The sequence below is a fragment of the Dermochelys coriacea genome, chromosome 1 (assembly GCF_009764565.3).
Source record: "Dermochelys coriacea isolate rDerCor1 chromosome 1, rDerCor1.pri.v4, whole genome shotgun sequence".
NCBI classification, from domain to species: domain Eukaryota; kingdom Metazoa; phylum Chordata; order Testudines; family Dermochelyidae; genus Dermochelys; species Dermochelys coriacea.
The window spans coordinates 7720247-7734147 of NC_050068.2; the positions used below are offsets into that span (position 1 = coordinate 7720247).

Consider the following 13901-nt stretch of genomic DNA (forward strand, 5'->3'; position numbering starts at 1 on the left):
TAGCCCAGGACGGGCTCATCAGCTCCGTCCCGGCTCGGTGCCAGATAGAAATGAGTCAGTTCCACTCTCTGCAGCCCTCCCCCGTCGTGGTGCCCATCACACCGCTAATTTCACCGCCTGTCATTCAGCCCCCAAGCCCGCCACATGCAGTAAAACAGAGACCGCTGACAACATGAGCTAGAGGAGAATCGCCTTTTCTTACTGGGGATGGTGGGGCTTTGTCCTCTGCTCAGGACCCCAGCCATTAGAGTGTGACCCATCCTATCCACAGCAACAGGGGGCAGTGGTGAATACACACTTCAGCACCACCCAGCACGGGGCATGGGCACATCAGCATCATGGTGGGGTCCCTATGCACATCGGCACCATCCAGCAGGGGGCAGCGGTCCCTACGCACATCAGCATAATCCAGCAGGGGGCAGGAGTTCCTACGCACATTGGCACCATCCAGCAGGGGGCGGGGTCCCTCCGCACATCGGCACCATCCAGCAGGGGGCAGCGGTCCATACACACGTCAGCAGGGCTGATCCCGTATCAGTGTCCCACAAGACTAAAGCTGCCTAGTCGTGCCAAAGCATCTGGCCATGTGACGTTAGTGCCAAGCTGTTTCTTTGCCCGCCGCCCCCTTTCCACAGGGAGGCAGAGCTGCACATGCTGACCATCAGAAGGCCTTGGAGCTAGTGCTTAGACAGGCCCAAGTCCTTTCAGGCACCACCTGCTTTGGGCATTGGGGGCGTGAAGCGAGGAGAAGGAGGTATCTGTTGGGAGCAGATCCATGGGACAGCAGCGCCAACTGGCCGAGATCAAACTGGGTCCCCACTGTGCCAGGCGTTGCTTGGACACATTGTAAGAGACAGTTCCTGCCCTCAGGAGCTGACTGCATAGACAAGACACAATCATTAGCCCCGGTTTACAGATGGGAAACTGAGGCACAGCAATAAAGTGACTTGTCTCTGGTCAGTAGCAGAGCCAGGGATTAAACCCAGATCTTTGGAGACCTAGTCCAGTGCAGCGAGCGCCTGGCGCCATGGGCACATTTGCCAGGATGCAATTGCTCTCTCCCATCTCAGCAGGCACCTAAAGGGAGGATTTAATTATTTTTCATACTCTCGCCTCCCCAAGAGGCGGCTTCTTTGTTCAGAGGTGTTTAGTAATAACACTGGCCCCCCGTGATCCCAGGGCAGAGAGATGGAGCTTCCCCAGAATGGGATGGGTGAGGGCTGGGTTAGGGTCTCAGTTTGGCTGGTGCTGGGGAGTGGCCACTCATCCCCATGTGTAACAGACTTCCAAAGCTGGGGTTCTAGGAGGGTAACGGACTGTGTGTGTAGCACTGCCCCCTAGTGGGTAGGATTTGTCCTCGCCTGCTCCGGCCATCAGCTGGTCGGGAACTTTTTGACAAAACATTTTTTTCATTGAACGATGCTGATTTGTCAAAACCGTTCAGGAAACCGGGTCCGTGTTGGCGAATGTCCCATTTGGCAACAAGTCTGAAAAAAAAAAGGGTCTGAAACTGTCAAATCGTTTTGTTTCCACATTTTCAAAGCCAAATGGTCCAGTTTCCCAGCGTTTCTCTTTGACATTGAAGCTCATTCGACGGAGAAAAGGGTAAAGAAGAAATAATTGCAATTAGGAAATGTTTCTTCCAACTGAACGAAAGGAACCACTGGGACTGACCGAAGCTGAAACTTTTTTTTTTTATTTGCAAAAACATTCGAATTTGACTTTTTGTCCACAGTCAGGTGAAAACTTGCAAACTCTCGAAAATATTTCCAGGCTGGGAAAACTGTTTCCCACCCAGTTCTACACCTGCCTTGCTTTCCGGGGGCTTGAATCTGCTGCTGCTTAGGGTTAGTGAACACACCCAGGCACCCTCGTGCATGCACACACGAGGGCTGGGTCACGTGCACTTACGCGCCCTATTCTCTCACACTGTTGCATGCAACGGCATATGGCTGCACGCGCATCCGCTGGCACACCCAGACATATACCAGCACGCTTGTGGTGACACAATCCCTTGCACATGCAGATACCCTAGTGTTTTTGCACACTGACACACCCGGGATCTCACACAGTCACACGGACTGGCATTGGTTATGCACCTATGCAGTCGCTTGCACACGCTGACGTGCTCTCCTTCGCACGCTCAGCCAGACCAACCCATGCTGACTCCTTGACAGCATCAGATGTGGCTTGCTCCAAACCCCCCCGCCCACACACTCACACCTGAAAGGTAGTGAACCTCTCCTTCAGCCTTGTGCTCGGGGCACCCTCGGGTGGCACTGTGGGGCATAGCCTCAGCATTGCACTGGGGACCAGGAAATAACTTCACCTGTTGGGCCTAAGGCCGGACAGAGGCAGTGTCTCTTCCAGAGATGAATTGATTTCTGCCCCGAGGGATGGCCGCTGCTCCCAGGGGGACGGGGGGGGTGGGAATTAATGGGAAGCCACAGATGTTTAGAAACCATTTGATGGTATTAACAGGGGCTGGGGTGGAACTCACCAATAGAGCAAGGCTGGGGTTAAAGCAGTGACTTCCCTCACCGGTAGGACACAAAGCTTATCCCCCTTGGATGGCGTCTCTGTCCCATCACCTCCGCGTCATCCTGCCCTCCTCTCCCCTAGCCCCTCTGAGCATTTCTCTTGTACTCCCCGGAATGCCCTGTGGGAGAGGCGAAGTGCCCTAGTGGCTCGATCACTGGATTTGGGGGGGGCGGGGTCAGGAGACCTGGGTTCCATTTCTAGCTTTGTCACCGGTCCCTCTCCATGCCTCAGTTTCCCCTCCCACCCTTTGTGTAGCCTGTAAGCTCTCCAGGGCAAGGACTGGCTCTCGCTCTGTGTACATGCAGCACCTAGCATAGTAGGGCCCTGATCTCCGCTGCTACCCTAACACCGCTGAGCTGAAGGCAGCACCGTGGGGGAGATCCCGCTTGTCAGGGCCCTCAGTACACCCAGCGCTCAGGCCTGCTCCCTTCCAGGGGTGTCAGGTGCTTGTGGATGATAATGAGGGCTAATTAGGAGGAAACATGGGGATTTATAGGAGACTGTGGAGGTCACAGGCAGGAAGACAGAAGTGAGCTTTGGCTGGTGACTGGTCTTGAGCCCAGGGTGCGGGAGGGGAGCAGACTTGTCTAATTAACTCCAATAATGAACTCAGATAACCAGATTTCCCTTCTCCCCCACAGGCGCTCCTGCAAGTGGCTAAGAACCTGTTTACGCACTTGGGTAGGTGGCTTTTTCTGGTCCTACAGGCTATGTACTGCTGGCGCCCAACTCACTGATGGGCCGGCTGGGCGTTCGCCTCTAGGTGTGTACATTCCTCTGGCCCAGGGTTGGTGGTGCCAGGGTGGGGGCCCGCTGGGAAGCCACATTCCTAGTGGATGCGGGCCCCTATGGCAAATCCACGGCAGCCTCTCTGCGTTTGTTACACAGGGAGGGCTCACAGCCCTGTCTTCTCAGCTCCAAAATACAGCTCCCAGGGCTTCAGCTAACAGAGCAGCTTCAGCTGGTAGCAACGGTGGGCCCTTCTCCTCTCGGCAGAGCAGTCACTAGTGGGCAGCATCTCTCGCTCACACACACCCACACACACGCACATACCCACACCCACAGATCCCCTGTACACCCACACATCCCCTACACATGCATGTATACACACAAACAGATCCCCTGCACACACACACACACACACACACACATAGATCCCCTGTACATGCATGCATACACAGAGACAGATCCCCTGTACACACACACAGATCCCCTGTACATGCATGCGTACACACACACAGATCCCCTGTACACACAAACACACACAGATCCCCTGTACATGCATGCATACACACAGACAGATCCCCTGTACACACACACAGATCCCCTGTACATGCATGCATACACACACAGAGATCCCCTGTACACACACACACAGATCCCCTGTACATGCATGCATACACACAGACAGATCCCCTGTACACACACACAGATCCCCTGTACATGCATACATACACACAGACAGATCCCCTGTACACACACACACACACACACACACACACACACACATCCCCTGTACATGCATGCATACACACAGACAGATCCCCTGTACACACACACAGACAGATCCCCTGTACATGCATGCATACACACAGACTGATCCCCTGTACACACACACAGATCCCCTGTACATGCATGCATACACACAGACTGATCCCCTGTACACACACACAGATCCCCTGCACATGCATGCATACACACAGACAGATCCCCTGTACACACACACACACAGATCCCCTGTACATGCATGCATACACACAGACTGATCCCCTGCACACACACACAGATCCCCTGTACATGCATGCATACACATACACAGATCCCCTGTACACACTCACACGCACACACCCACACACACAGATCCCATGTACATCCACACCCACACATCCCCTGCACATGCATGCATACACACACACACTGTCGCTCCCCCAATATGTCACATCCATGTCACATCATGGAGACCCAGCCCTGCACCCCGAAGACGTCCCCAGCCAGCTCTCCTTCTGTCTGCCCCACAGGGCGTGGGTGCTGCCCTGCCCTGGGATCCTGAGGGAAACCCCAAAACACTAACGAATAAGGAGCCCAGTCTCCCCGGCCTTCCTGTAATGGCTGCCACCATCAGTGCCAATCCGCAGTGGGTTAGTGACCTGGGCAAAGCCCAGTGCAGACTGGGCTGAGAACCGCCCACTCCTTTCTCACGGGGGACACCCGGCGGCCATTCTGTGGGGTGTTTTCCCGTTGGCTGGCGGGGAGTTAGAAATCGCAGCTTGGGTTGTATCCACTAAGGGGCCACATGGTAATGCCGACCAGCATCGCTGGCCTCTCTCTACAGGGACGCTCCTCTCTAGCTGGGTCCTGACCCCCTCATTCAGCCATATGGGGGGGTCACAACCCCTTGAAACCTGTTCCTGGCCCTCTGTCCTAAGCCTTTATGCTCTCTGTAGGCTGCCCTGGGAGAAGGTCAGCCCCATCTCTGTGTCATGTGCTGAACCAGCCCCCCCAGCTCTAAACATGCAGGGAGGTGTGGGTCGGCTCTGCCCTGCTCCTGACTGAACGGCCAGCCCCAAATTCTGTAATGGGCTGGAGACACTGGCCACCGCCTCTGTGTTTCACGAGCCAGGCCCAATTCCCATCGTAACGAAGGAGAGGGTGAAGTCACAGGCTAATGTCCAACCATTAGGCCTGCCTTCCTCCGGCTAGTTAGCTGGTTAGCAGGCTGACGTCCCCTCCCCAGCTCTCGCACGGCTGCCCCCAGTTGGCTGTGTGCTCCCAGACATCCTCACTCGGCTCCTCTCCAAGGCCGGTGGGACCCGCGAGGCGCACCGCAACACGGCTTTTACACGTAGGCAGTGGAGATAAGGCCGAGACAGATTGCCGAGGGCACACGCTCCCACAAAGAGCAGGGCTCATCGGGGTGGCCCATGCCCGGCCACAGAGCCAGCTCCAGCAGAGACGCCAGCCATGTGAGGCTGTGATAAATGACTGCCTGGCAGCCAGGGCTGGGCAAAGCCTGCCCGGGTGCTTGACTGGGGAAGAAGCCCAGCCCAGGGCTGGCAGCACACAGTGCTCCTCCAGTCTGGGTGCTCAAGCAGGCCACGTCCGTGTGTCCAGAGGCCTGGGGATGGAGTCAGGGCATCAGGGCCGTGTTAAAGGGCTGTACAGCAGTGTTAAGTGCTAGCTCCTGCTCTCAGTGGCCCCAGGGGGCTCCAAGTCGCATCCCTCCGGTTTTACCCCGGTGTCATGGAAAGCAGAATTTGGCCCTTGCATCATTTATATAGCACCTGCTTCATCCCTGGGCATCTTGCCAAGCCTCCCAGCCTGCCATCAGAGTAAGTAAGTGGCGCTGTCCCCTTGTACAGATGGGGAAACTGAGGCACAGGGCAGGGAAGTGACACGCTGTGGAGGGAGCTGGCACTGGGGCCAGGATTAGAACCCTGGTGTGTTCAGACTACAGAGCTGCAGCCTGGCATCCTAGTAATGGGTCAGGTATGGAGCTGGCAGCCAGGACCTTGGCCTAACCCCATAGCTCCTGCTTTGGGTTGTCATTGGCGCCCATGCGCCACGACCCGAAGCCACCAGCTCTGGTCACAGAGCCATCCCTTGGAGAGGCCCCTTGCTCAGCGTCAGGGGGCTCAGGCCTACAGGTGAGAGGCTCCGTGGCCCTTCGCCGGAGCCCAGAGCCGCCCTGCCCCTGCCCAGGCATCTGAGCTGCCAAACGATCTGCTTCTCCCCTGCAGATGACGTGTCGGTGCTGCTCCAGGAGATCATCACGGAAGCCCGGAATCTCAGCAACGCCGAAATGTGAGTGAGCGGCTGCTCTGCGCGAGGCGTTACCCTGGGGGCGGGGAGTCAGCCTGGGTGCCCCCTGCTCCCAAGGAGGCCATGTGTTCACGCCCCCTGGGATTACGTTCCTGGATCTCTGCTGTGGCTGGGACATGCGCCGGGAACAGCTGATCCTGTGGGAAAGCTGCTCCTCCCTGGTTATTTTTACAGCTCTGATCTCCGGCTCCCCGGTGTAAATCTCCCCCCTCCTCACGCTCGCTCCCCCTGCCATGCCCCAGTCGGGCAGCAAACCTGCAGACTTCCTGGGCTTGGAGATGGGGCCTGGTTCTCCTCTCGCGTCCCCCCGGCGTGACTCGGAGCAGGTCTGGCGGAGCCAGCAGAGCTGCTGCTCCAGGCATCCCCCCACCCCTGGGCTCAGGAGAAGCCAGGCCCTGCTCTCTCTGATCAGCATGGCTCTCTCGGGACTGTCCTGGGCCGGATCCTGCCCAGGGCAGGGGCTCAGGGCTCAGGCCTGCACTTAGAACGCAGCTGCCCGGCTGCCTGCTCCCTCCAGCGCATCGCGAGGAACAAGATGATGAGCACGCCGCAGTCCCGTGTAATCCTATGCCCTGGAAAGGCAGCAAAGCCGCCCCCAAGGGGCTTGAGGGTTGCTGTCGCCAGCCCTGGAGCATGCCAGGCTCACTCACCTGCTGCACAGCCGCATGGAAACCCCTACCCGAGGCCCCCAGCCCCACAAAGGTACAAACACGGGGCCTGATCCTGCGCCCCTGAGGCTGGCCCTGGGAGGGCAGCACTGGGCCTGATTCACACGGGCTTGGCCCACAGACCAATAGCCCAAGCAGCTGCAGAGACTAGGGCTGGGCAAAACTCAGCCACACGCAGCCTACCCAGGGCTCGGGGAGAAGTGTGTTCTTTGGCTCCTGCTGCATGCAGCTTCGTGTCCCGGAGAGAGACTCCTACGGTGCAATATAATTGCTGAGAAATAGACCACGATTGTGTGAGTAACAACTGCAGCATAATGATGCAGATGCACAAGGGCAAGGGGCAACATTAAAGGTTCATGTCCCAGGGGGCAGAGTTAGGGGTATGTGTCCTGGGGGCTGGAGTCAAGGTTACATGGCGTGGGGGCAGAGTTAAGGTTACATGGCCCGGGAGGCACAGTTACAATTACACACTATCAGTCTTAATTTTCTCCTTCTCAGGTGTCCGCCTTTGTAAATATAACAGGAAGTGGAGTATAAATGTTTTAATTTCCATGTTTGTTTTGATTGCAGAGGACTAGATTACCCCCTATCCATGAGAAAAACTACAGGAAGGGACCAGGGTAGAGGAATATGCCACCCACATAGGGTTGCCAATTTTGTTTGGATGTGTTCCTGGAGGTTTCATCATGACATAACCTTTAATTAAAGATTAATCTTAAATTTCTGGAGACTCCAGATCTTGGCAACCCTACATAATGCAGCTGTTGGCAAACCAGCTAATTTTATCCAACATGGCCCCAAAGTGTTTCACCTCTATCTTAAGGGATCTTTGTCCACCACAGAAATGTAGCCACCACTGAAATGCAGTCACCTCTGGGGTGGAATGTGGCAGCTACTTCTCAATGCCCAACAGCACTGCGTAGTTGAGGACAGGAGGTGAAGAATACCTTGTCCGGAAGGGAGAGCCAGGGAAACTGAGGAAAGCCGAATGTCGTTACCCAGCTGGAATGTAGCCAGAACTGTGGGGCTAACACCCCATGCCTCGGGATCACTGGTGACCACAGAGGCCAGGATCAAGGGAATCTCTCTCGTCTCATGATAGGGCGCTGGGTCAATGAATCCAAAGGGAAGATGTGCTACCCAGAGGCCGTGAGCCTGGTCCGAAGCCGAGGGAAGTCAATGGGAGTTGTTCCACTGCCTTCCATGGGCTTTGCCCCGCGACTGGATGGTGCCGTGCAGCCAAGGCTGCCTGCTTGCTGTGGAGATCTGGCTGAGCGGCTGGTTGTCTCTTGCAGATGCTCGGTTTTCCTGCTGGACACGTTCAGCCATGAGCTGGTGGCCAAGGTGTTTGATGGGGGCGTGGTGGATGACGAGGTAAGCCCTCCCGGTGGCATAGGCAGGCCCGGGAGGATGGAGCAGGCCCGAGGATGAGGTGAGGCCGAGGGGGTCAGCTGGAGCCACCCGCTCCAGACCAGGGAGGGCTGGTCATGAGGAGGAGAGTGGTCTCCATGCCAAGCCGAGGGCGCTGCTACATGAGGGCCAGGAGATGGCAACTAAGCTGGGACAGGGAGGCTGGGCGGGGGTTGGAGATGGAGATGGAGAGGGGCAAGGTGCAAGGTAGGGAGATGGGACCGAATCCCAGGAGATGGGGATGGGAGGTAGTTTCCTGAGCCCCGGGAGAATGAGGGATTGGACAGAGATGGGCATGGGGAGGGCTGGACAGCATGGGGCCAACGTCTCGGTCAATCCTGTCCCTCAGAGCTACGAAATCCGCATCCCGGCAGACCAGGGCATTGCGGGTCACGTGGCAACAACGGGGAAGATCCTCAACATCAAGGATGCCTATTCCCACCCGCTCTTCTACCGGGGGGTGGACGACAGCACCGGCTTCCGGACCCGAAACATCCTCTGCTTCCCCATCAAGAACGAGAGCCATGGTGAGAGCCTAGGCAGAGCTGGGCATCAGGGTGCAGCTCCCCGGGCGCTGCCAGGGCACTCGGGCATTGGACACAGCGCTCCCTCGATGCCGCGCCCCTGGGGTGCCGGGTGGGGTCGAGGCCACACAAGGGCAAAGACCCATCAGATCCCAGCTTGGTCGCCAGGGCGTAGTTCCTGACCACGTGTTCTCCCAGAGCAGCGTTTCTTGGGCTGGGATCCATCGGCGGCCCCCATGCAGCCAACTCCTCTGTGTCTCCCGCTGCCTCCGCCAGTCTCCTCATTCCCAAGAGGAGCCTGGCGATGGGTCAGAGCAGCTGGAGACGAAGGGAAGGGGAGAAGGTCAAGAAGCAGCCTCTGTGTTAATTCGCCACCGGTGCTGAGGATGAGGGAGCCCCGCTCTAGTGGTGGTAGCAGGACCCCTATGGCCTGCTTGCGGCTCTGCGATCTTGGACAAGGCACGTGACAGCTCTGTGCCTCAATTCCCCCACTCCTCAGATAACGAGCATGGAACTGACCCTTGACACGGGGCGGGCTGTGAGAAGGGAGGAGTGAAGTTAAATTGCCCTGAGACTTGTTTAAGTGCCGCGCGTTTTGGAGACCCCCAGCCCTTTCCTGGGGCAGAGAGTCCCGCACCCCGAAGGTTGGATGGAGCCTGATGCTCAGCCCATTGCACCTGGGTGGCAGGGCGAGCTTATGGCTAACGTACAGGGATAAGATTCAGGAGGGTGTGTTACCAACCCACTGCGAGTCCCTTGGCAAGCCACTGAACCGGTGCCTCAGTTTCCCCACCTGTCACAACATCTGGGCCTGGTCCCCAGCAGGTGTTAACTGCCAAATATCCATTGAAGTCAGCAGAGCTATGCCACAACACACCAGCTGAGGATCTGGCCCATGTCTATGTAGCCACCTTACCGGGGACTTTATTGTTAGGCTTAACTAAGTGTTCCTAAGTGCTTTGAGATCCCCAGGTGGGAGGATCCCCAGAACCTGAGCTTGGTGGTGCTTGGGAGTCCCCTGGCCCACCAGCACCAGCAGCTGGACAGGGATTGAATGGCATCCCTGTGCATCGTGACAGGCCGGCTAACTCCAGCGCACTGGACAACAGCTGGGTTTGTTAGCCCCAGCCCCACTCTTCTGTGTCCGGCAAAATAACCTCGGTTAGTGGGTGTGATTTATTTAAAACACACAGGCCAAATCCTCTGGGCCCCCCACACCACTGCATCATCAAGCAGCAGGTCTAGAACCTGGGCTCTCCTACTCCAAAGCACCTGAGCCACAGCAGCAACTCCTGTAGCTGGGTGTCAGCAGCAGGCTGATTTATTTCCAGGGCCGCCACGCACACATGCCGAGCCATGCTGACTAGGCAAGTCCATCGTCAGTCTACCCCCAGTGGACACATTCCCGGTGCCAAGCAACCGGGCTGTCCAGCCCCCGTGGGTGTCCGGCCCGAGTTAGTCGTATTGCAGTGAAGCCCTAGCCAGGCCCGGGTGCTAGGGGCTGCACAGACAGTGCAAATGCCAGGCCCTGCTTAGAGAGCTCACCATCAAAACGAGGATGGGGGAGCTGGCTCTGAACAGCATAGTGCTGTGCCACACCCCTTCTGGGGCCATGGGGCTTCCAGCCCAGCACCTTACACTGGCCTGGCCCCGCCCGGCAGTGACCATCTAAGGGGGGGCAAGTGGCAGCCCCCACATTAACACCCTGTATGCCAGGTCATCCCCCCTGCAGTGGGATCACACTCTGGCCCTCCTGTGGGCAGCCAGGTGGCCTCGGCCCTTCCCCTGTGGGACTGGCGGGCGGCACTGGCTGCCCTCGGGGCTCTGTGATATTGGTGAGTCAAACCACCCAGTGCGAGCAGCCCGGTGACGCTGCCGTTAAATGCCCCCCACCGGTACCTCTAGCAGCCGGTTGGTCCCTGCTGCCTCCCCCGACCTGGGTCCTGCTATCCCCATGCCTGTGGGCATGTCGCCCTCTAGTGCCAGCCCCACTATGGCAGCCTGGTGCTGACTGGGCGGTGTGGGAGAGGCGGGCCCAGGTTCGATTCCCTGCCAGTGGCCGTAGAGTGTCTGCAAACAGCCGGGGGAGCAAATCTTCAAGGCACGTAGTGGCGCTCCCCACTCAATTTCAGTCCTCCCCCCTCCCGCCAAAGCCGATTTGCTTAACCCTTCGCTGGGCTCCCCACCAATCCCTGTGGAATGCACCGTGCCCCACCAGGGACACACTCTCCCTCCCCTGCCCTCTGGCCGGGCACCCCATTGTTGGCTTCACGCTGGGCTTTGACCTTTCCTCCCAACTCAACTTGCTCGCCCAGTGCTGGAAATTGTGGGTCGCTGGAGTGGGAGGCAGGAGGGACCGGCTCCCCCTCCCCAGCCCCGCCCCCTCTGGACCAGCTTCCTGGACAGACCCACGCCAGAATACAGCTGGGAGTCCAGAGCGGCCAGGTTTCCCTGTGTGTCGGCCCCGGCCCCGGGCGCCTGTACACTGGGCTCTCGCTGCTCTTCCAGAGGTCATCGGGGTGGCGGAGCTGGTCAACAAGATTAACGGGCCTTGGTTCAGCAAGTTCGACGAGGACCTGGCCACGGCTTTCTCCATCTACTGCGGGATCAGCATCGCCCACGTAAGCGGCGGGGGGGGCTGCCTTATGTGGGTGGGTTCAGCGCCCGCAGGAGGAGGGGTGGATTCCCATGCTGGGGATTCCCTCTCAGTGGCTTGGGCACTGGCCCATCCTTGGAAGCTGCCGAGCTCCCCAAGTCTCTTTCGCTGGGGAGAGGTGGATGCAGTGGGTCGGGAAAGGCTGGGGACCCAGCGACACCCCAGCAGCGTCTGCCTCCCTGCTCCAACCCTGACGTTTTCAGACCGGCTGCCCTCTATGGAGCGTTCCAGGTGGATGTCAGCACAGCACGGGGTTAGCCCTGGGCCCCCCAGGTCTGCCTCCCTAACTTCTCCCTGTGACTGGACACCAGGCTCTTCTTCCCTTCCTGTCTCAAGCAGTTGTGTGGCTCCGCACTGTCTGTCGGGTTCCACCCCAGAGGCAGCCGCATTTCAGCTGAACATGGAGAGGGGAGCGTAGTTACAGGTAGCGAGCGGAGCCTCAAATAACGCTGGGTCATCGGTGAATCTTGTCGCTTCTCGGCACCCTAGGAGAGGTAGAAGGCAATGCCTGGCCATGTGCGCGTGAGTTCAGGTCGGGGGAGTGGGGGGGCTGGAGCTCAGGCGCACCCCAGCGCTGCATGCCTTAGGCCGAAGGAGACTGAAGGGCTTGAGTTCCTGGAAAGACTCGTGTTGAGCGCACGAGGCGGGGGCTCAGGCCCCGGGAGAGCCAAGGGCAGCAGAAGCGTGTCCGCCCGGGGCTCTGACCACCCTCTGCTTCCCTCCCCTCCAGTCGCTGCTCTACAAGAAGGTCCACGAAGCCCAGTACCGAAGCCACGTGGCCAACGAAATGATGATGTACCACATGAAGGTCAGGGGGTGGGGGGCTCCCAGGGAATGGGGCCAAGGCGGCTGGGGTCGTGGGGCTGGCTGTCGCTGTCTCCGCAGCACTGAGCCATGAGTAGGGATGGGTGACACCATGGGTGTCTGGCTCATCTTCCTTCTAGTTCCCGCTGGAGGGGCCAGTCTGCGCTCCCCTGCCTACAGGCTGCTGCACACCCAACGTTACTGCCTTGCTCCACCCCAGAGCTGGCTGCATTTTAGGGGCAAACTCTGGATTTGCCCCAGTGTAACCGGGTCACAGCCTCTGACTACCCCGATGAGTCAGCAGTGCACTAACTGGCCCCAACGTTGACAGGCTTCACAGAGAGGCCAGAGGGCAGCATGGGCCGTGGCGCGGGAACCCCTCTTGCCTCCGGGTCAGATCATGGTGCCAGCCCAGCTGCTACCCAGGCTGTACCTGGTGGACAGATGAGCCCTGCACAGGGCTGTCAGGGCAGCATCGTGCGCCTGTGCCCAGCTGAATGTGGCCTGTATCTGCAGCTCCTCCGCCAGGCCCCGGCTTTGGCCCCCAGTGTTCACAGCCCCTCCTGGGGCTTCCCTTGCAGGTCTCAGATGAGGAATACAAAAAGCTGCTCAGCGACGGGATCTGCCCCGTGGAAAGCATCGATTATCGGTTCGCCGATTTCACCTACACACCGCGCTCGCTGCCCGAGGATGACACGCCCATGGTTAGTGCTCACGGGGCCGGCGTCTAGGGCCTGCCCGTCCCTGAGAGGGGGATGAGCCTTAGGGGCTAGCCTAGGGCACCCAAGGTGTGGATCTCTGCCACAGCCTGCATGGGCGGATCACTCTGTGCCTCCAGTGTCTGTAGCTCTGGGCCGCCTCCGAGGGGTGCTCAGAGAAATCCAGGAGGTGTCTGATGCTACGGTGATGGGTTCTAAGTAGGTACCTGAGACAGCCTGGGCTAGGATCCAGCCCTGGCTTGGGGCGTCTGTCCTCTAAGGAGCTGCATTCACCTTTGTTTAACACGGGTGCCCCGCGCTCCAATCCCGCCTCAGGTCCAAGGCGTCGATACGATTTCCTGGCATCACTGGCTGCCCCCTGGGCCCACCCAGGGGCGGGGGTCTGACAGCCACTGGTGCGTCAGCGCCAGCTTGGTGGAGAGTTTGTGCCATATGTAGCTGCTGCCCGCAAGGAACGCTGAGGGGGTGCAGGGAGTCATCTCCATTCCCAGCCGGGCCCCCTCAGCGCCAGCCCCCTGCCAGGTGTGCCCGGGAGCAGCCTCTCAGCCAGCTCTCCGCTCCCTTTCCCTCTGCAGGCCATCCTGAGCATGCTGCAGGACATGAACTTCATTAACAACTACAAAATGGATCGCCAGACGCTAGCCAGGTGGGCTCACTCGCGGCTCGGCACAGGGGCTTGGCTGCACTGGGAGCCCAGCGTCCGGGGCGGGGGAGAAGTTGTGACCAGCAGGGGGTGCTCTTGCCCAGCACTTCGGTACCA

General features: G+C 58.7%; 1 protein-coding gene across 3 annotated transcripts in view; it reads left to right on the forward strand.

The window, feature by feature from the left end:
• The window catches only part of PDE2A (phosphodiesterase 2A), a 393111-nt gene that overhangs the window by 359880 nt on the left and 19330 nt on the right, over window positions 1-13901 (forward strand). For all 3 annotated transcript variants that reach the window (XM_038378055.2, XM_038378059.2, XM_043504002.1), the window contains 8 exons: window positions 3183-3222; window positions 6279-6342; window positions 8324-8402; window positions 8788-8965; window positions 11471-11583; window positions 12349-12426; window positions 13004-13126; window positions 13717-13787. In XM_038378055.2, the coding sequence (XP_038233983.1) occupies window positions 3183-3222; window positions 6279-6342; window positions 8324-8402; window positions 8788-8965; window positions 11471-11583; window positions 12349-12426; window positions 13004-13126; window positions 13717-13787 (746 nt within the window). The remainder of the gene's footprint in view (window positions 1-3182; window positions 3223-6278; window positions 6343-8323; window positions 8403-8787; window positions 8966-11470; window positions 11584-12348; window positions 12427-13003; window positions 13127-13716; window positions 13788-13901) is intronic.